The 24,199-nt window shown below is 40.7% G+C and overlaps 1 protein-coding gene across 2 annotated transcripts in view; it reads right to left on the bottom strand.

Annotated features, from left to right (window-relative positions):
- The window catches only part of FOXK2 (forkhead box K2), a 60,933-nt gene extending 43,420 nt beyond the window's left edge, over window positions 1-17,513 (bottom strand). Inside the window, exon 1 of one of the 2 annotated variants that reach the window (XM_081315868.1) lies at window positions 17,086-17,513. In XM_081315868.1, the coding sequence (XP_081171994.1) occupies window positions 17,086-17,474 (389 nt within the window). In that variant the 5' untranslated portion in view covers window positions 17,475-17,513. The remainder of the gene's footprint in view (window positions 1-17,085) is intronic. The other variant, XM_081315869.1, reaches the window with a different exon arrangement.
- Window positions 17,514-24,199: the final 6,686 nt, after the last annotated feature.

A 24,199-nucleotide genomic window follows, 5' to 3' on the forward strand; every position in this document is an offset into this window, starting at 1 on the left:
CCTGCATTCTACCGCCTCAGTATCGTCTACTTGCTCTCACTGATGTCAAGGTGTGCCGAGCAGCCCAGAGGTGTAGCACACCAAAAAGCCCCTTTGCAAAACGTTCCTTTTCTGGGATGCAAAGAAGCAAGAATGATCAATCAATAAATCAGGTTCACAACTGGTGCGCCAGACTTATAACCACTTCGAGCCCAACATTTCCACTGCTAAGCAAGACAGTTGTTAAATGAGCTTTGCCCCCCCTTTTCACCTTTTTGCCAGTTGGCATTGGTCGCACTGGTGAATGATCTCTGGCGGGCTCGGGACAGGGGTTGTTCCTCTATCCTAGTCCTATTAGACCTCTCAGCAGCTTTTGATACCATCGACCATGGTATCCTACTGCGGCGTCTCAGGGGGCTGGGAGTGGGAGGCACCATTTTACAGTGGTTCTCCTCCTACCTCCTGGGCCGCTCGCAGTCGGTGGTCCACCCCGAGATCTCTCGTTTGTGGAGTCCCTCAGGGGTCGGTCCTCTCTCCCGCCCGTTCAACATCTACATGAAGCCGCTGGGTGAGCTCATTCGTGGTTTCGGGGTGGGGTATCACCAGTACGCTGATGATACCCAACTTTTTCTTTCCACCCCGACCCAACCCAGTGATGCCCTCACTGTGATGTCCCGTTGCCTGGAGGCGGTCTGGGTTTGGATGGGGAGAAACAGGCTTTGTCTCAATCCTGACAAGACTGAGTGGCTGTTCATACCGGCATCTCGGGCTGACCAACCTTCTCCATCATTAACAATAGGGGATGAGGTGTTACCCCCCGTTGATAGGGCTCGCAACTTGGGAGTCCTCCTGGATTCACGGCTCAGTTTGGAAGTTCATATAGGAGCCGTGACCAGGGGGGCTTTTGCCCAGATTCGCCTGGTGCGCCAGTTGCGTCCCTATCTGGACCGAGATGCTCTACGTACAGTCACTCATGCGCTTGTGACCTCCCGGTTAGACTACTGCAATGCCCTCTACATGGGGCTGCCCTTGAGGACCACCCGAAGGCTTCAACTGGTACAGAATTCAGCCGCGCGAGTTTTGATGGGAGCTTCCCGATACTCCCGTGTAACACGTCTTCTCCGTGAGCTGCATTGGCTTCCGGTTGCCCTCCGGGTGAGATTCAAGGTGCTGGTAATGACCTATAAAGCCCTAAATGGCTTGGGTCCGGACTATCTAAGGGAACACCTGCTGCCGGCATCATCTTCCCATTGTCCTGTGCGCCCCCACAGGGAGGGCCTTCTCAGGGTACCGCCGGTTAATGAATGCCGGCGGGTTATTCCCAGGGGAAGGGCGTTCTCTGTGGGTGCGCCTGCCCTATGGAACCAACTACCCACAGAACTTAGGACTGCCCCCGACCTTCGCTCATTTCGCCGGGACCTGAAAACTTGGCTCTTCGATCTGTTTGGTCCAGACTGTGGGGTTGTTAATTTAACTGGGTTTTAGATTTACTCTTGGGGCTTGAATTTAATTTAATTGTTTTATTTGTTTTTAATTTTTTGTATTCATGGTTTTAACTGCCCTGTAAACTGCCCTGAGTCCTACGGGAATAGGGCGGTATACAAATCCAATAAAATAAATAAATAAATAAATAAATAAATAAATAAATAAATAAATAAATAAATGAATGAATGAATGAATAAATAAATAAATAAATGAATAAATGAATAAACGAACGAATGAATGAATAAATAAATAAATTACTGCAGTTGCTAACTGAATCATGCAACGTTAAGTGAATATGGATTCCCCGTTGACTCTGCTTGTCAGACGTCGGCTGCGAATGTTACAAATGGTGATCACATGACTTGGGGAAGTGCAATTGTCATAAATTCATGCCAGTTGTCAAGTGCCCAAATTTTGATCACCCAACCAAGGAGATGCTGCAATGATCATAAGTGCGAAAAACAGCCATAAGTCACTTTTTTCAATGCCGTTATAACTTTTGAATGGTCACTAAATAAATGGTTGTAGGTCAAGAACTACCTGTAGTTTCTTTATTGCTGTTTGCCCATAGGCAGGAATTTAGCCAGACCAAAGCACGTTCATCTATCTCAGATGAACCCTGTGAAGGTTTAGAGAGGATCCCTTCTGGGTCTTTTTCTGCATACCAAGAACTCAAGGCTGATTTATCTCTTAGATCTTTGGGAAACAGCCCTCCCTCTTGCAATTCTATGCCAGACCACCACACCTTTGCCAGACTAACACTGGACTTTTAAAATTAAAATGTTTAAACCATTAATCAAACATTAATTAAAACATTAAAAGTTAACAAAAACTGAATAACAAAGAGGGCTGGATAAAAATGTAGTTGTTAATTTATAGCTAGTACAGATCATAAGAATTTATCATTTATGGATTAACTGTAGATAAGAGACTTAGCTTCCATAAACCAAGAGAGAGAAAATCAAATGAGTTTATTTTCATCCAGTCTGCTTATAAGCATCAACTCAGATGAGCTCGTGGAGGGTGTTTATAAGATTTTATTACGTTACCATAAGACCTCTTAGCCAGGACTCTACAGTTGCAAGAAAAAGTATGTGAACCCTTTGGGATTACATGGAGTTTTGCATAAATTGGCTATAAAATGCGCTCTAAACGTCATGTAAGTCACAACAATAGAAAAACACAGTCTGCTTAAAATAATACTACACAAACATTAGCTCTCGTCATTTTCTAATTGAACATAAGATGGAAACATTCACAGTGCAGGGTGGAAAAAGTATGTGAACCTTTGGACTTAATAACTGGTTGACCCTCCTTTGGCAGCAATAACCTCAACCAAACGTTTCCTGTAGTTGCAGATCAGACCTGCACAATGATCTGAAGTAATTTTGGACCAATCCTCTTCACAAAACTGTTTCAGTGTAGCAATATTCTTGGGATGTCTTGTGTGAATCGCTCTCTTAAGGTCATGCCACAGCATTTCAATCGGGTTGAGGTCAGGACTCTGACTGGGCCACTCCAGAAGGCGTATTCTGTTCTGTTGAAGCCATTGTTTTGTTGAATTACTTGTATGCTTTGGGTCATTGTCCTGTTGCATCACCCATCCTCTGCGGAGCTTCAGTTGGCGGACAGATGGTCGTACGTTTTCCTGCAAAATCTCCTGATAAACTCTGGAATTCATTTTCCCATCAATGACAACAATCCATCCAGGCCCTGAGGCAGCAAAGCAGCCCCAAACCATGATGCTCCCTCTGCCATGTTTTACAGTGGGGATGAGGTTTTGATGTTGGTGTGCTGTGCCTTTTTTTCTCCACACATAGTGTTGTGTTTTTTTTCCCAAACAACTCAAGTTTAGTTTCATCTGTCCACAGTATATTTTGCCAGTAGTGCTGTGGAACATCCAGGTGCTCTGTTGCAAACTTCAAACGTGCTGCAATATTTTTTTTTTGGACAGCAATGGCTTCCTCCGTGGTGTCCTCCCATGTACTCCATTCTTGTTTAATGTTTTCCTTATTGTAGATGTGTCAACAAAAATGTTAGCATGTGCCAGAGATTTCTGTAGGTCTTTAGCTGACACTCTAGGATTCTTCTTTACCTCATTAAGCATTATGCGCTGTGCTCTTGAAGTCATTTTTACAGAATGACCACGCCTAGGGAGAGTAGCAACAGTGCTAAACTTTCTCCATTTGTAGACAGTCTGTCTTACCATGGACACATGAACATCAAGGCTTTTGGAGATACTTTTGTAACCCTTTCCAGCTTCATGCAAGTCAACAATTCTTGATCGTAGGTCTTCTGAGAGTTCTTTTCTGCGAGGCATGGTTCACATCAGACAGTGCTTCTTGAGACCAGTAAACCCAAAACAGGTGTGTGTTTTTAAAGGGCAGGACGGCTGTCAGCAACACATCCCAATATCATCACACTGGTTGGAGTCAAGGTTGGCTCACTCCTGGCTCCAATTAGCTCTTGGAGAAGTCATTAGGCTAGGGGTTCACATACTTTTTCCACCCTGTACTGTGAATGTTTCCATATTATGTTCAATTAAAACATGACAACAGCTAATGTTTGTGTATTATTATTTTATGCAGTGTTTTTCTATTGTTGTGACTTACATGACATTTAGAGCGCATTTTATGGCCAATTCATGCAAAACTCCACATAATCCCAAAGGGTTCATACTTTTTCTTGCAACTGTAGGTCATTTGAGACAACATCTGGTGATAGGTTATAAAGATAGATGAAACTGTTGCATTACCATTGGTCAAAGTAATCTGAAAATGAACATTAAAACAGTGGTCCTAAGGTATCTCAGTATTGTATTTGGGATTTCACCACATCCATGGGCATATTCCAATGTCTGTCTGTCTATGAAATGAATGAACAACAAGGCAGATCCCCAATCTAGTTCTGCCCATATGTGATATGGATGATATATAGATAACAGAGCTTAATCTCAAATAATCCTTTGGTGGAATTTGTGGGTTTACAGCATTCATTTTTTTCTTCAGGACTATGACATATACACTTCCAGAGATTTATGAATCAACTAAATTCTAGAACTATCTGAAAGACTTTTCTATATTTAGAAATGAAGATCTGTTCAGCATTGGAACGGTAAGGAGAGGGAGACCTTAATACAGTCACTGAATACTCTAATTACTTATATGCAGGGGTAATGCACAAAACGAAAAGTGGCTTATGACATTAACAGCAAATATGGCCAGGAATTCATCAAAACATACATAAAAGGATTTATTCTGCTTCCTTCACTACTTCCTCAGGTAACTGCAGAGCAGAACTCTTCCACTTAATGTTAGAATTAACATCTGACATAATAATGCTTATGCCTCCTGTGATCTATTTTCTCAGTGTTTCGAAGATAAAACTACCCAGCTCTATTTCCAGAAAACTAAAATATCTAACACACAATCTATTCCAATTCTGAGGGTTGTTTCAGGTGCACTCTGAATGCACAGGCAAGAAGTTTGTATTAAACCATATGCACTCTCATTTTTTTGTATCATACCTGATCATAATCAATTGAATCAAAGCATATGTGCATGAGACGCTGCCTCAGTTGATTGGTAGTACATCTTCTAAAAAAGGAATATGGGTACTAGTAATAGTTGTTAAATATTTATGGCCCTAGGATAGATTTCTTTCTGCAAGGACATAGGCTACTTATTTATGAATGGCTGGCATCATACTTCAGGCAAAGTTCCTTCATTCTGGGAGACTGCAAATACTACAGCAATAATGGTCCAGTACCAGAAATTATGTAACAAAAATGTTTTCTCAAGTATCCCTTTAGTGTGTATGGTTTCAGAAGAAAATTATCTTGATTGCTCGGTTGGATGATCCTTATCAGAACAGAAGGACTGCAATCTCTGCCTGATCTTCAAAGGTGTTTGATGCTATTGACCTGGACGTACAATTTTACATTGTCTCTATTCTCCTCACAGTTGATAGCATTGACTTACCACAAAATATCATTTTGTCCCCGATGCCATTTTATATGTTTGATATTAGTCACTCAAGATGAGGGTCATGATGTTATCAATATGCTAATGATACAGAGTTATACTGATCTATGAAAACTGAATTATAATGCCTGTATGAATCTTATTTCAGTGTCTTGTTCAAGACCAGTACCTTAGATTTAATCCTGGTAAGACAATAGTCTTGTCTTACTATTCCTAGAAAAATACTTGAGACTCTAGAAAGAGTACAGAGAAGAGCAACAAAGATGATTGGGGGACTGGAGGCTAAAACATATAAGGAACGGCTGCTGGAATTGGGTATGTGTAGTTTAATGAAGAGAAGGGTGAGGGGTGACATGATAGCTGTGTTCCAGTATCTCAGGGGCTGCCACAAAGAAGAGGGAGTCAAGCTATTCTCCAAAGCACCCAAAGGCAGGACAAGAAGCAACGGATGGAAACTAATCAAGGAGAGAAGCAACCTAGAACTAAGGAGAAACTTCCTGACAGTTAGAACAATTAACCAGTGGAACAACCTGCCTCCAGAAGCTATGAATGCTCCAACACTGGAAGTTTTTAAGAGACTGGACAGCCATTTGTCCGAAATGGTATAGGGTTTCCTGCCTGAGCAGGGGGTTGGACTAGATGACCTCCAAGGTCCCTTTCTCCTTCTTATTCTTATTCTTATTTTATTCTTTTGATTTGAATGGAGTCAACACTCCCTCAAAAGCAGCAGGTATACAGCTTGGGAGAGAGTTCAGTAAATCATCACTATTACTAGTGGCCTAAGTTGGTACAATGATAAAGGGGACATAGCTTAATCAAGTGCATTAGAGGTAGATCCTACTTAACCACTGCCATGTTTAGCAACTGTTCAAAGTTACAACAGTACTGAAAAAGCACAGTCCTTGAATTTATGACCATCACAGTGTCCCTGCAGCCACGATTATCATCCAGGCAATTTCAAATTCAGGCAATTTCAGGCATTTAATATCTGTGTTAGCATCCCATGGTCACATGATCACCACTGAGAGCTTCACAATCAGCTTTTGAAAAGCAGAATCAATGAAGAAACTGACAGTAAAAGTGCAAGTCACAGTCATGTGATGTTTTGGTTAACTACAGCATCATTTAGTGATGGGAGTTGTTGGACCCAACTGTGGTTGTTAAAGTGAGAACTACCTGTAATTATCTTATCTTCCAATTACTATAATACATTCCTTGAAAGCAACTTTTACCTGAGGTCTTGAAATTGAAACAAGTACATTATTCAATAGCAAACTGATTGCGTATCTGTTTTTGGTAATACCATGTTTCCCTAAAAATAAGCCCTAGCTTGATTTTTACACGTGCCCAATATAAGCTCTCCCCCTAAAATAAGCCCTAGTTTTGGGGTGAGGCACAGGCGTAAAAATCAAGCTAGGGCAGGGGAGAGGGGGTGAAGCTGCCCCATGCACCCCGCACCCGCTTACCTTAGGACCGCTGCAGCCAGGCCTCCCATGCCCAACACCTGTTGCGCCGTTGCCTGAGTTCTTCTGCGGCCGCTTGCAGCCACACGCCATGTGCTACCTTGTGCCGCTGCTGCCAGTTGCAGCAGGCCGCAAGGTTTGTGCTAATTGCACCACTGCCACCGCTTGCAGCTGTAGGCCGTGAGGTTCGTCACACCAATCACACCATGCCGCCCTTTGCAGTAAGACACCATGGGGCTCATCGCACTGCTGGCGCCAGTGTGGCACCGGCACATTTGGCACAATAAGCCTTGCAGCCTCCTGCCGCAATTGGCAGCACCAGCAAGATTGGCTCAATGCGCCAAGTGGCCACCTGCCATGACCGGCAGCACTGGCACAATTGGTGCGATGAGCCACATGGCATGCCTGTTGTGAGCAGCGGTGGCAGTGTGATCGGCACAATGAGCCTTCAATCGACGGCAGTGTCATGATTGGCATAAGCCTCACAGCCTCATGCCGCAAATGGCAGCAGCAGCGCAATGCACCACATGGCATGCAGCCACAAGTGGCCGCAGAAGAACTTAGGCAGCAGCGCGTCAGATGTCGGAGCACTGGATACCTAACTGCAGCGGTCCTAAGGTAAGCGGGTAAGACATCTCCCGAACATAAGATCTGGTACCTCTTTTTGAGGCAAACATTGCTATGATCACCAAAGAATATTTAGTTTGTATTGCATCTTACAAATATTTATTTGCATCAGTCAAAAAAAGCATTTTCTGTTATAGTATCCTCTCTGTGGAATGCCTTTCCTCAGAAAAAAATATAGCCACAATCTAAGCATATACTGAAAATTAATCTCATCATGCTACTTAATAGCTATATATCATTTTACTTATATCTACATATTTATATATATATTTTTTTCAAACTGTAATGTATATTTCAATGTACTTTTATGCTGATAAAAGTGCACTGAAATAAGTGCATTAATAAAAAACAAAACAAAACTACACCGTTAAATAAAGTTATATATAATTATATATATTCTATAATTTGGCTCTGGGTTTTGGATTCTTTTGCCCATGAAGAATTGCCATCTCTGTTCTTGGGATAGGATGGCACTGGTGCATGATCTGAGGGTTTTCCTGGACTTACAACTCCTGCTTGAGGAACAGGTGGCTGTCATGGTAGGAAGTCCTCTGCACAACTGTTGTGCATCAGTTATGCCCTTTCATAGATCAACTATCCCTGCTCAAACACACATTCTAGTCACCTTCCGTCTTAACTATAGTAAAGCGCTCTATGTGGAGCTACCCATGAAGTTTCAAGAAGCTTCAGTAGGTTCAAAATGCGGCAGCCCACGTGGTTTTATGCAAACCTAGATTTGCACGTCATCTCTCCTAGGGGGCAGTATTGGCTGCCAATTTGCTTGCATGTCAAATTCAAGATGCTAGTTCTCACCATTAAGCCCTACATGACTTGGGACAAGGTTGTTTGAGGAACCATCTTTTTCCAGTCATATCTACCAACACACCCAAGTGGGGAGGCAGAGAATGCTACGGGTTCCACCTCCTAAAGAGGTCTACTCAGTGGGACCAGAAGAATGGCCTCGTCCATGGTGACTCCTTCTCTGTAGAATATCAGGACCTGCAAAAATAAGATTGGCTCCTACTTTGACCCTCAAAGGCCCTAAACACATATTTCTGTCTGGGGGCCTCAGAATGATATGCAACCCATCAAGCGGCTTGCCTGATAGTTGTCACCAGGGAGAATGTGGGGTTATTGTTTATGTATTGAGGTTTTATCCTTCTAAACAGCCCAGAGTGAATTGGGCAACCATATAAAAATTCATAATTTATACCAACCATTCATTTTAAATTCCCTGGGACTGCACAGATATTTTTTTTAAAAAAGTAACTTCTAATATTCTGAAAAACATTTTTAAGTTAGTACAGGTAGTCCTTAATTTATTACAACTGAGCCCAAAATTTGTTGCTAAGGAAGGCAGTTGTTAAGTAATTTTGCCCCATTTTACAATCCTTTTGCCATTGTTGTTAAGCAAATCATTGCAGTCGTTAAGTGAACCATGCAGTCATTAAGTGAATATGGATTCCCCCATTGATTCTGCTTGCCAGAAGCTGGCTGGAAAGGTTACAAATGGTGATTACATGACCCCGGGACAGTGTAACTGTCATGTCAGTTGCAAACTTTTGATCAAGTGACCATGGGGATGCTGTAAACGGTTGCAAGTTTAAAAACCAGTCTTAAATCACTTTTTTCAGTGCTGTTGTGACTTCAATCGGTCTCTAAATGAATGGCTGTAAGTTGAGGATTACCTGTACTGAAAAGATCACAAAGCTGATATCAGGTAAGATTCTCTTTAGGATCTGGATAAAAAAGAAACTGAAAGGAGGAGGAAAGGAATCATTCCTTGAAATCAAGAGTACAAAATTCCAAAGGGTACAGTTAAGGTTTTCTAATGGCCCACTAGATTATTAATCAACATATTTTTCCTTGGAACAATAAAAAATTGGAGGAAAGCAGTCCCTAGTTGCCCATGAGTGAGGAATTTTTGATCCTAATACAAATATTGCACTCTACAGCCAAACATTCTGTATATGTCAACTAAGAACTATTTCCTTGATATACAGCATACGGATAACTTCTTTGTAGGTGAAGCATCCCCTTCATGGATTACTGCCTTGTCGTGGCGAAGGGGCTTGCGTAATTCAATGAAGCTATGAGCTATGCCGTGCAGGGCCACCCAAGACGGACAGGTCATAGCAGAGAGTTCTGACAAAACGTGATCCACTGGAGAAGGAAATGGCAACCCACTCCAGTATCTTTGCCATGAAAACCCTATGGACAGTACCAAAAGGCAAAACGATATGACGCTGGAAGATGAGCCCCTCAGGTTGGAAGGCGTCCAATATGCTACTGGGGAAGAGCAGAGGGCTAGTACTAGTAGCGCCAGAAAGAATGAAGCGACTGGGCCAAAGCCGAAAGGACGCTCAGCTGTGGATATGTCTGGTGGTGAAAGGAAAGTCCGATGCTGTAAAGATTTTTTCTCCATAGGAACCTGGAATGTAAGATCCATGAATCAAGGAAAGCTGGACGTGGTCAAACAAGAGATGACAAGACTGAACATCGACATCTTAGGTATCAGCGAACTAAAATGGACAGGAATGGGTGAATTTAATTCAGATGACCATCAGGTATACTACTGCGGGCAAGAATCCCTCAGAAGAAATGGAGTAGCCTTCATAGTCAATAAAAGAGTAGGAAAATCAATACTGGGATACAATCCTCAAAATGACAGAATGATCTCAGTTCGAATCCAAGGCAAACCATTCAATATCACAGTAGTCCAAGTCTATGCCCCAACCACCAGTGCTGAAGAGGATGAAATTGACCGGTTCTATGAAGCCCTACAGCACCTTATAGAAGTAACACCAAAAAATGATGTCCTTATCATCATGGGGGATTGGAATGCTAAAGTAGGAAGCCAAAAGATAACTGGAATAACAGGCAAGTTTGGCCTTGGAGTACAAAATGAAGCAGGGCACAGGCTGATAGAATTTTGTCAAGAGAATACGATGGCCATAGCAAACACTCTTTTCCAACAACCCAAGAGACGGCTCTACACATGGACATCACCAGACGGTCAACACAGAAATCAGATTGACTATATGCTCTGCAGCCAAAGATGGAGAAGCTCTATACAGTCGGTAAAAACAAGACCAGGAGCTGACTGTGGCTCAGACCATGAGCTTCTCCTTGCAAAGTTTAGGCTTAAACTGAAGAAAGTAGGGAAAAGCACTAGTCCACTCAGGTATGAATTAAATCATATCCCTGTTGAATATACAGTAGAGGTGACAAATAGATTTAAGGAATTAGATCTGATAGACAGAGTGCCTGAAGAACTATGGACAGAGGTTCGCGACATTGTACAACAGGTAGCAACCAAAACCATCCCAAAGAAAAAGAAATGCAAGAAAGCAAAATGGCTGTCTGAGGAAGCTTTGCAAATAGCTGAGGAAAGGAGGGAAGCGAAAGGCAAGGGAGAAAAACATAGATATGCCCAATTGAATGCAGAATTCCAGAGAATAGCTAGAAGAGATAAGAATGCCTTCTTAAATGAACAGTGCAAAGAAATAGAAGAAAACAATAGAATAGGGAGGACCAGAGATCTTTTCAAGAAAATTGGAGAGATGAAGGGAACGTTTAATGCAAAAATGGGCATGATAAAGGACCAAAATGGCAGGGACCTAACAGAGGCAGAAGAGATTAAGAAGAGGTGGCAAAATTACACAGAAGAACTATACAAGAATGAGCTTAACGTCCCAGATAATCACAATGATGTGGTCACTGACCTCGAGCCAGACATCCTAGAATGTGAGGTGAAGTGGGCCTTAGAAAAGCTGAGCAACAACAAAGCTAGTGGAGGTGACAGTATTCCAGCTGAGCTATTCAAAATCTTAAAAGACAGTGCAGTAAAAGTGCTACACTCAATTTGCCAGCAAATTTGGAAAACTCAACAGTGGCCACAGGATTGGAAAAGATCAGTTTACATTCCAATTCCAAAGAAAGGCAGTGCCAAAGAATGTTCAAACTATCGCACCATTGCACTCATTTCTCATGCTAGTAAAGTCATGCTTAAAATCCTACAAGCTAGACTTCAGCAGTATGTGGATCGAGAACTACCAGAAGTACAGGCAGGATTTCGAAGAGGCAGAGGAACTAGAGATCAAATTGCCAACATACGCTGGATCATGGAGAAAGCTAGGGAGTTCCAGAAAAACATCTACTTCTGCTTCATTGACTATGCTAAAGCCTTTGATTGTGTGGATCATAACAAACTGTGGCAAGTTCTTAAAGAGATGGGAGTACCAGACCATCTTATTTGTCTCTTGAGAAACCTATATGCGGGTCAAGAAGCAACAGTGAGAACTGGACACGGAACCACTGATTGGTTCAAAATTGGGAAAGGAGTCCGGTAAGGCTGTATACTGTCGCCCTGCCTATTTAACTTATATGCAGAGCACATCATGAGAAAGGCAGGGCTAGATGAATCAAAAGTTGGAATTAAGATTGCCGGAAGAAATATCAACAACCTAAGATACGCAGATGATACCACTCTAATGGCAGAAAGTGAAGAAGAACTAAAGAGCCTCTTGTTGCGGGTGAAGAAGGAGAGTGCAAAACTTGGGTTGAAACTTAACATTAAGAAAACCAAGATCATGGCAACTGGCCCTCTCAATTCCTGGCAAATAGATGGGGAAGAAATGGAGGTAGTGACAGATTTTGTTTTCCTGGGCTCCAAGATCACTGCAGATGGGGACTGTAGCCAAGAAATTAAAAGACGCTTGCTCCTGGGGAGGAAAGCCATGGCAAATCTAGACAGCACACTAAAAAGCAGAGACATCACCCTGTCAACAAAAGTGTGTATAGTCAAGGCTATGGTCTTCCCAGTTGCAATGTATGGCAGTGAAAGTTGGACCATAAGAAAGGCTGAGCGCCAAAGAATTGAGGCCTTTGAACTATGGTGCTGGAGAAGACTCCTGCGAGTCCCTTGGACTGCAAGGCGATCAAACCGGTCAGTCCTAGAGGAGATCAATCCTGACTGCTCTTTAGAAGGCCAGATCCTGAAGCTAAAACTCAAATACTTTGGCCACCTAATGAGAAGGAAGGACTCACTGGAGAAGAGCCTAATGCTGGGAAAGATCGAGGGCAATAGAAGAAGGGGACGACAGAGAATGAGGTGGCTGGATGGAGTCACTGAAGCAGTAGGCGTGAGCTTAAATGGACTCCAGAAGATGGTAGAAGACAGGAAGGCCTGGAGGAATGTTGTCCATAGGGTCGCGATGGGTCGGACACGACTTCGCAGCTAACAACAACAACAACAGGTGAAGCATAGTAATAATGACCAGGATTTTCAACCAATTACCTGCCTGAAAGATTCCTCAGATTGTGGTCTGTAAAGTAGGCATTTTTACTTAGTTAAAACCTAATTCTGTATATACTACAGAATTTACTACCATAATTGAGCATACAATTACAGTTGTAAGTCATGCCAGTCATTAAGCAGGTCACCACGTGACCACATCCAATTTTATGACCTTTTTTGCAGCAGTCATTAAGCAAATGCTCTAGCCATTAAGCAAATCCATTGGGCTTTTTTGTCGGAAACCAGAAGTAAATGCCAATTTCCAGCAAAAAATATCATATAACTCACAGTAGCCACAGGATGCTATAAATGGCTATAAATACAAACCAGCTGGCAAGCATTCAAAATGTGATCATGTGACTGTGGGTGGGCACTGGCCATTGTAACTTTGAATCCCACTCATGAATAGTCCAAGGGAAGTCCATTGTAACTTAAATGGTCACTAAGCAACTATTTTTTTAAGGATAATAGTGTACCTAAGGAGACTCAATGTCCCTGTTAATTTATAAGTTGTGACAGCAAGTACAAAATGATTTTTTTTAAAAAAGGACAAAGTTTAATGCAAGACATTACTGGATAGTCTTATTACGGATAGTGCTTATTTTTAAGTCAACTCAAAATTATCTTCAACTTTTGCAATGCTAGATATTACAAGCCCTATTCATACCTCTGTAAACTGAAAAGAAACCAATGTTATAGTTGAAAATGGGGGAAAAACAGCTTAATACATTTATATTTTTAAATCTCTGGATTTTGAGACCTCATCTGAATATTTTTAAGTACTAACTGAAATTACCAATCCCAATCTTCTTAAGTAAGAGTACCAGTTAAAAACCCACTTTGTTAATTAGGGATTTGTTAACAAGCCAAATGTTTGCTCAAGATCAGGCATGTCAAACTGCCGGTCTAAAGGACGGATGCATCATGATGAAACCGCGCCCTCCCGATTGCCAGCAATGGGGAAAAAGTCACGTCACACGACGTCACGTGACGTCGCGAGTTTGACATGCTTGCTCAAGATGAAACATCACAAGTTGAACAGCTGGAATTTGAAAGTTCTCAATTTACAAAAACTGCATTGTATTCTCATACCCCACTGGTAACCTCACCTGTAGAATTCTACAAAAATGGTGGCAGATCAAAGCTCCACATTTTAACCACTACTTAGCCTTTATTTCAAAACAAATCCTGCTACTATGTTTAGTCACTGAAAATCGAATTGCTATACCAACATAAAGTTTGGTATGTGTTGATTATATGGCTATACCAAATGTTCAGTTTAATAAGAAAATTTAAAAACAATGTGAAAATGAGTAAGAAGCTTATTTAAGATAAAGCTACTGACTATAATCTATGTTACTATAAATTTCTTATAATATAAATGGCATGTACAAATCATCACTCTGCTTCACAATTTCACATTTTTCGTATTGAAAATACCACTTTCAAAAGTAGAACAAGGCTTAACATAATTATTTTAACTTTTATTATCTACAGAACAAGTTTCAAACTCCATGTTCTATACTTGAAGTCATTGCTTTCCATCACATAGATCAGACGTGTCAAACTCGTGACGTCACGTGACATCGCACAACATATCGGAACTTTTTCACCATTGCCAGCAATGGGGTGGGCATGGTTTCCCGGTGACACGTCCGACCCGCAGGCCGGCAGTTTGACACCCCTGACATACATAAATCATTTGATAATGGCATGTATATGTGTATATATGTATATATGCATGCATGCATATACACATACACAGAGAGAACTTTTCAATTAAATCAATTTATTTTCATTTACAATATATTCCCTGATGTTATTTCTGCATTATGTTTTTCTGAATAAATGAAAATCAGTATGGCTTTTACATATTTTTCAAAATCAAAATATTAATGGAATTAAAATCTATTAAATCTGAATATGTGTAAACTGATAAACAGGGCTTTTTCAAAGAGAAAGGAAACATGAAAGATGAAATCTTGGCAAACATCTCAAGTGAATGGAATTTCATTTCAAGTCCCTAAGTAAGGAGATTTCAAAATTACCTACGCATTCATCCTAAAATTAAACAAGATTAAGATTCTTTACTATGAAAGATATTATGCTAGTAGATGTTATTTAATTAGCAGACATCAACAACTGAAACTAGAAAAAAACCAATCCACAGAAATGCTATGTTTACACATGTATTAATTTTTTCTCCCAAATACTTCATCTTTAAATAGAAGCAGGGCTTTTTTCCTCATAGAACGCTCAGAACGGAGTTCCGGCACCTTTTTTGGATGGAACCTTGTAGGGTAGGCAAGGCGGGTTGTATGACATGTGTGAGTTCCAGCACCTTTTTCTTTTACAAAAAAAAGCACTGAATAGAAGTATTGTCTTAGATTCACTAGAAATACAGTGGTATAGGCAAATGAGATTTTTCTACTTAATTTTCCTTTGGAAAATTGTCTTCAAATTCAGAAGCATTTCTTTAGAGTAATATTGGGATAACAAACATTGATTGTAAATTTAATCACATTTGAAATTTCTATTGAAATTGTAAGATTTATCTTCAAAATCAATGTTTTCAGTAAGTATCAGGTTTACTTTGAATAGAACTGCATATCATAAATTAGCAACTATGTCTTTAGCTAACAATAATATTTAAAGAAGATATGTGTTAACGAAACAGTGGTTAAATTATCCAAAATCATCTTTCCAAAAAAAAATTGCAGCACAGGAACATATTACCAATATCCCAAAATTCCACAGGTAAAATGTGACCATGCCAGGGAGCTGGGGGATGTTTTTTTCCTTGAAGGCAAATATAAAGTTTTCAAATTTGGAATGGGTGGAAACACAAATGAACTACCATTATGAAATATAACATTCTGTGGAAAGTTATACACAATATTATAATAGAATAAATAATCAAAGATAATCATATAATAGTTTGTTTCATACTATGCCTTACAAAGATAATCATATAATAGTTTGTTTCATACTATGCCTTACAATGGTACACCCAAGATACACTCAAATAATAAAAGACTTGCAGAGTTCTGTAATCTGTAAAAACAGGATTTAATGGAGAAGTTGTTCAAAACAGCTACACAGGAGAGTCACTAGGGCATTTTTTCTCAAAACTATCTAGTAATCACAGTAACTGTGATAAATCTGAACAGTAGTTAAAAAAACATGTAAAGTTTCAACACTTGAGATTTCATTCCTCACTGAATGACTGTCTTTTTTTTAACATTGCAGCATTATCTCTTACTGTAATACTGTAAAATATGTCCTATTTCCATCTGTAGAGCATACAAAGCAATACAGTGAGGGGCTCTACATTTCTGCCTATTGGTTTTAATTCAAATTAAAACAAAACAGAATATCTATCTGGCTTTCCCAATAAATGACATCCCTGCAAATATAAGGAAAATTACAAAAGTCAAATAACACATTCAGTTATAACTAGTAAGATGACACCATGAATAAACACATCACTAATCCGCTTTAATAAGCAAGGTGTACTTATTGTACTTAACTGAATTTGCAAAATGCCCTTTCTATTTTAAGAGTAACGATCTCCAAATATTTTCTCACCAACAGAACACTTTCAAAATCAGCCTTTTTCTAAGCCATCCACTCTCACCTTTTTCTTTTCTTTTTTTATTAAAACCCACAATCTTTTAGCCACAAGATAAACCTTCCTGGAGATAACTGGTTTAAAAACTTGAAAGTACATGTGCATTTTCTGTTGAAAAACACCAGGCCTCTCACAGACCACTCGAAAAGTACAGCAGACCGGTACGCGCATCAATGTGCAGTCTGGAAGACAACTCTCGCTCAAGTCTAGGTCATGAAAAAAAAAAAGTATTTATCCATAACTGCAGCCGTGACGGGGAAACTAGGGATTTTAACCCAACAGGAGTTGTGATCCCAGAGCTGGACAAAACAGAGAGCGAACCAACAAGCGCCATGTCTAGGCCAGCTTGAGCGAAGAAGCGGGGCTCATGTGCTGCCGCTGCCGCTGCAGACACCCTTCAAGCCTCCTTGTGCGGGTGCTGCCGCCACTACAACGAGGCTCCACGAGTGGTGTCCTCCGGCCTTGGAGACCCCGGAGACGCCTCAGGCTCGCCTCTCACGCCCCCGCGCCCCCCCGACGAAGACGCCGGGCAGGCGAGAGCGGCGACCGGCGGGCAAAAGAGAAGGTCTTCGCCGGAGCGCGTGTCCCCGGCAGTCCCTCCCTCCGCCTCACACTTACACGCGGGGCAGCTGCAACGGTGGCGCCCCCCGGCGCTGGAACACTCCGTCCACGAAGACGCCGTTCTTGCCCAGGCAACGCAGGTAGAAATCCCCACTGCCAGACGAAGCGCCGGCGGCAACAGGCGGCGACTGAGTCCCGGTCCCGTCGCCGGTGATGGTCGTCGAGGCGGGGCCGCTACCGCTGTTGGCAGGGGCCTGAGCCTGAGCGGGCGGGGCGGTGAAAATCTCCAGGTGCCGCCGGGAGATGAAACTGGAGTGGCCCATGCTGACGTCCACCGAGCCCTGCGAGGAGTTGCGGCCGATGGTTACTGAGCGCTTTTTCATGAGGTATTCGAACTCGCGGCCTTCTAACCGGGCCACGGCCGCCGATGCCGTCCCCGCCGCCATCTTGGCCGAGACAGCGCGCGGGACCGAATTCCCCCCCCTGTTTCCCCCCCCCGCGCCCGCGCGCGCGCGTGCGCGCCCTCCCACCCCCGATTCCCCACACCGCCCGCCGGGTCGGCCCCAGACACCGACAGACACAGCAGCAGAGAGCTACGGTACAACCCACACTCACGCTATCCCCTTCCGCTAGACAGGCTGCCGGCTTAGCCAATGGGCGTGCTGCACGCGCTTTGGAGCTTTTCGGGATCCACCATTCACAAGCGTCACCGGGATCAAAGCAAGGCAACAAGGTTGACTGTGCCGCACTGGAGACAGGCAGGCAACCGGATGGAATGAAACTATGGATTGGATTTATAATAGTTTGGAGTGGGACGGTAGTAGAATAGGTTACTACTGTAATAGCAAGAACTTATTGCGGCAAGAACTAGTTTTAAAAATGCTATTTGAAAAAATAAATGAAGTGTAAGGAATGTAAAAACTTCTTAATTCCTCTATAGGCATTCTCTCACGACAGAGAAAGTAAATTCTCAGTTGCTCAAGCGAAAAGAATCAACGCTCCTTGTTTGCTTTTTCAGATATAATCCTGAATTTGTTCTACATTAGGATGGTACAATGTGGTAGTAGCAATCATTTTCATACTGTATACTGTATAAAGTGAAAGCTGCTTATGCAAATATTCCCTTTTAACATTTAGCATTCATGTAAAAGGGGATGCTATTTACAGCAAAAGAAAGATTTCTGAGTCTTTCTTAACTTACACTGATTGCTTTAAATACACTCGCTGCTATTGTCAGTTACTGAGGTACTTAAACTGATCCATAAAGTTTTCTGCATTTTTAAGCTAAAAATATTAACTGCATTGGCATACATAATACTTTGTCATGTTCACACCTTTTGAGTGCAATTTTCTCTTATATATTTTGTGCAACTTTTTAACCATCAGCCCTTGGCACGCACTTTTAAATTTTTAATTCCCGCTGAACAGTATATACCTTTTATGTGCATTATACCCATTCAAACATATGTTTATATTTAGGTGTCTTTGCCCAATATATATTGTTCTATTTCTAAGAATAGGTTGATAGTCCTAACAGAATACCCTGTTTCACCAAATGACAGGTTTTATTTGGCAGATCACGGCAAATAATACTCTATGCTCTTACAACAACTTTCCCTTGATAAGAGATTGCTTGTCCTCAGAGTTAGCAGATATAACCAAGATTATTTGTGCTTCAGTCAGCTAAGGTTTTTATTACAGCTCTCACAGTCCCAGATTCCCTTGGCATTTACAGGATGATTTGAAAAGGATAACTGCATAAGATCTTGGAAATCCTCTTCTTAGACACCATGACATACTGGTAAATGGAACAATGACATATGTTCCACTTTTTCAGTCAAGTTTAACAAACAAGAATTTTTTGAAGATCAGAGGTTAGTACAATAAGCCAAATCTGTTATTTACTTCAAAACATTTGTATTTATTTACCTTTACCATTTTTAAAGGGGCATGCACTCAATATGGTTTACAGAAAAGTTAAACAAAAAAGTATTTTAAAAAGAAAGTCAAATTAAAGTAGGTCAGGAACAACAATATTACATGTTTTTAAAATTATAGACATTTAGTCCAAGATGAATATGTCTTAAAAGCCTTCAGCTTTGTTTGTGTAATGTACTGTACTTCATCAACCTTTTCCTCTATGAGCCACCAAGTCATTTTGGCTGCAGTGGCACAGACATAAGTATAATAAATCAATAAAATAAAAGCATTTTTGGCGTAACAAGACACACTGGATTTTAAGACTACCACATAGGCTGAATTCACAAAACATGCTAGAGTACACTAAAATATAAGCAATTAGCTTACAAGGCTCCATGTATTGTGGAAACCCATGTACCGTAGCTAAAAATAGTATTGAAAATATTATAGTTGATTTCAAGAGAGTATCTTGAAGCAAAAGCAGGAACCAAAGTACGGCAGACCCTATCCTTGGTTTATCTTGGATGGAGGATGGATCCACAGAAAGACCTTTGATAGTAAAGAGCAGGTTGATTTGGGATGGAGAAAGGGGAGAGGTGGGGAGAAAACAGTCTCATCCTTTGACTTGGTCAAATACATTTCATTTATGTTTATAGTCCACTATTCTATGAGTCCAAGGAAGGAAACATGGAAAGAATTTTCCCTCATTTATCCTCACAGAAGAAATCAAAGCACTTTTTCTGAAAAAATATGTTGTTTTTCAGTTGCTAAGTCATGTCCAGCTCCTCACAACCACATGGACCATAGCATGCCAGGCCCCTCTGTCCTCCACTCTCTCCCAAATTTGCCCAAATTCATGTTCACTGCACCAATGACACTATCCAACCATCTCGTCCTCTACAGTTGCCTTATCCATGTGCCTTCAATTTTTCTTAATAGCAGGATCTTTTCCAACCAATCCTCTGTTCTCTTTAGGCGGCCAAAATATTTGAACTTCAGCTTCAGTATCTGTGCTTACAAAGGACTGTCAGGGTTGATTTCCTTTAAGATTGAGCCTTTAAAAAAAAGGCAAAAGCTTTTTTCAATTATGCCATTTAATATAATGTGTTTGTTAGAAAAGATGCCATGAAACTTTAACTGGACTAGAAGACCTCCAAGTTCCTTTCCAACTCTGTTATATTATTCTGACACCATTGCAATGATGAAGAGAAGGCCATGGAGCTAAATTTCATCCATCAAGATGAAGACTTCTGATTTTTGCCTCCTCCATAGACTGACAAGGCTCTCCTACAATATTTTCTCATAACTCAAGATCTAAGATGAGCTGAAAAATAGCAACTGCTGTAGCCCAGTTACAAGAGCTTTGTGGTTAAGTGGTTAGAAGATGTTTCAGATTGAGGACAAAACTAATTGGAGGCTATATATTTGTTCAGGATCTATGAGATCTATTCATTATACCCCATCCCAGTTAATAAACTATTTTCTGAATGGTATAGTATTCAATTCAATAGTAGTGTTTTATACTGAACTTTAAAATTAAGTTTGATTACAAGAGGAGGGGGAGAAGGGCAGGGGGAGAGAGAGAGAAATTCAATTAGCAGATGGATTTCAGTGGTGATGGTATTTTCCTAAATTTAACCTACAAGCATTTGGACATAGTGAGAATGAAGCCTAGTAACACAGAATGCTGATATGTGGGGTACTGCAATTTTTATTAAGGTTTCATGTCTTGATTTTTTTATTGTTTCTTGAGCTACCCAGGATTATGGTGTATAAGATGAGAAGCTATATAAGTCTTTTAAATAAATAAATAGATAAATATTAAATTACCTGTTTCCTTTATTAATATGCAAGGATTTATGCATTCTAAGACACCAGTCTTTGTTATGCAGTACTGATTTCCTGCCAAGCTTCCATTAACTTGGAAGCAAATGAGCAAATATTAACAGTTTTGATAGTCACATCTGTATGTAAATACATCTGTATGTAAATACTGCAATTCAGAGACTGTTTTTACTATTAAAAACTCACAATAGAGTATCAATGAACTCAGGTGTACTGGTTCACTGAAGATATCTGAAGTCACATGTCTATGGAGATTCTCAGTTATCCAGATCATGATTGTTTTTCAAAAGGCAAATGGACTTTCTTTGTTTTTTCCTTGAAGACATTTCACTTCTCATCCAAGAAGCTTCTTCAAGAGTGAACAGAAGTGAACTTCTTCAGAACTGAAGAAGCTTCTTGGATGAGAGGCAAAACATCCTCAAGAAAAAAACAAAGGAAGTCCAGTTACCCTTTGAAAAGCACCTTTGGGTCTGAAGTCACATATTTTCTCTGAATTGAAGCAGAGCGTGTTAAGTGACATAATTCAGGAGAAACAATACAAAGTTTCTGAATAAATACTCAAAACAAACTCTGCAAGCTGCACAAAGGGTGGGGTGGGTTTTGGAGGGGCAGGCATATAATGACCATATACCTGCTGATGAAATGTTGCATGTTGTCAAAACTTCACCTGCTTCAGGATTTAAATGGTTGTTGACAAGGTATTGCGTGTCACCAGGACTGCTACAATAAGTTGCTTATTACCAGGAAAATAAATTTTTCCCATCGTTTGACAGATACGTTTGAGAGAAATATCGTCATAGGCACCTGCCAAATATGCTTTGCAAAATGCCAATGTTTTAAAATAGGGGAATCAATCTCAGTTTATTGAAGCATCACATAGCATTATTGTTCCATAAGACCTACATTTTGAATAAAATAAAATTCTCCTTTTAAAAATATAGGATTTTACTCCATGTGGAATGTCCTTTTCTGAGCAACATATTTAAACCCTTTGTAATAAAACATATGATAGTTTATACTAGTGTTTCTTTCATAATGTTCTGGACTAAATACTTAATTCCACACCTACCAATGCTGGTAAATTCCAATCCAGTCATTTGAAGAAACCCTTGCCTGTTATTTAATCCAACACAAATGTCTGCAGTTGGTTTACAAACCATGCTACCCATAATGCTCTAGACAGCTTATGGAGGTCATAACGTGCAGCACAGCAATAGCCAATTAACAAAATCACATCGTTTTGGTGCGCTGAATAATAATCAGTAACATATATACACTATCAGGGCACTACCACCATTGTTTCATATTCAATCGGCATTTTAACAGAGTTCTGTCCCGGAAGGAATTAACAAGCCTCCATGCTGCAACAAGACATGTGCTTTTTCTGATGACATCACCCTCTTCAGTATCTAGGCATTGACCTAGTCAGAGTGTTTGTAAATACTGAAAAAGAGCCCTGGGGGTGGGTAATCTCATCAATCACATACAGAGAAGACAATAGTTAAATCAATGCACTGAAATTTGCAATTTTTGAGGACATTTATTTGAATTAGTAAATGTTTCAAAGACAACAGCAAGAATATAAAAGAAAATATAAAAGCAAATAATATAAAAGTTGAAATACTATTGCATAAACTGACAGTGATGATCTGTGGTTACTGGGACACTGGGTGCCATACTAAAAAGCCTTAGATGGTATGGTATTAAAAAATCTGCACATTGACAAAATGTCCATCTGTCAAAAAGCCACCTGCTTGGATCTGCATATATACTATGCCAGTATATTATGATACATTAGGCTCTTGGGAAGAACTCAGTGTGAATTTAGGCCAACATCAGCTAAAAAATTAGCAACTCTGATTTCAGATTTTTGTGTATATAATAATAATAATAGTGACCAAGGTGAAGTTAGGAAATATAATCTGTGTCTCATTTTAATTGCCCAATGAAATGACATATTTATTGATATTTTTACAGAAATACCATGTATAATCAGATTTTAATGCTTAAGAATATGTTTAGAAAGTTGGTTTATTAAATCAAAACATTTAACAGCATATTGTACATACGTACATTAGCTAAAGCAACAGCATTAACATTCTAATATAAATCAAACAAAACCTACTGGCAAGAAAAATTCAGTGCTCAAATTAATTTTTATTTTTCACTCATATGATTAGAAATGCCTGTCAGTATGAACAGAATATGCATAAGATATATTGTATTTCTTAGCGCTGTACCTTGCTATGTATAGGAACTGAAGTACAGGGTACAGTTGAGTACACAGCTTACAGGGAAGAAAACTAAAAGCAAAATACTGATAAATTTGGTTGTACTTCTTTATTTGAGACTAGTATGCAATCCCTGCAAAGAATTGGACCTTGCTTGATTTGTCTTGTGCAAATGTTGCACCCTTTCCTTGATCAAGAGGCACTTCAGAGGGTCACTAACAGTCTAGTCATCTCATGACTGGACTATTGCAATATGCTCTATATGGCACTACCCTTGAAGACTATCTAGAAATGGTCCAGGAGCACAAGTAGCAATGCGTGCTTCCTGATATTTCCACGTGTCATGGCAGCTCCACAAACCACATTGCCTACTAGTTGGCTTCCAGGTGAAGTTCAAGGTGTTAATTATTATCTATAAAGTCCTTCATGGCATAGGGCTTTATTATTTGAAGGCCCATCTGTCTCCAGTTGTTTCTGCCTGTCCAGTCCATTCAGACAGAATTGATGCAATCCAGATCCTCTCATTGAAATGTTATATTGTTGCTTGACCAAGGGAATGCTTTGGAACCAAGCAAGCATACTATCTTTGTTTCAATCTGGAACAACAACCCATTGGAGATATACCGGTACATGGCTCCTACTGTCCAAGATTTTTGGAAGTCCCTTAAGATCAGACTAAGGTTTAGAGCAGGGGTGTCAAACTCAATTTCATTGAGGGCCGCATCAGCATTGCAGTTGCCCTCAGGGAGCTGGGTGGGTGTGGCCTGGGTGGGCGTGGCCTACTGGGTGGGCGTGGCTAGAGCGCGTATGGCCTACTGGGTGGGCGTGGCCAGCTCAACATCGTTCGCATCAAGGGTGCCTATGGGGGCCTGGGCAGGAGTGGGACAGATCTGAGGGTCTCTGGCAGGAGGAGGGTCTCTGGGCCAGGGCCAAGGCAGTGGGGGCCGTTCCCTCACTGTTTCCAGGATGGCTTTGCGGGCGACATGAAACCACTTGGTGGGCCGGATCTGGCCCCCGGGCCTTGTGTTTGACATGTCTGGTTTAGAGTGTCTGTGGACCCTTGTCAAGTCTTTTTTTTTCTGACTGTTGGGAATGCTGATTTAGTCTGGGCAGTCATGTTGTTTTAATTGTGAACAGCAACTCATCTGAGAGTCAGATAGGTAGCCTGCCTTCTT

The sequence above is a fragment of the Vipera berus genome (assembly GCF_964194415.1).
Source record: "Vipera berus genome assembly, chromosome: 2".
In the NCBI taxonomy this organism is placed as follows: Eukaryota; Metazoa; Chordata; class Lepidosauria; order Squamata; family Viperidae; genus Vipera; species Vipera berus.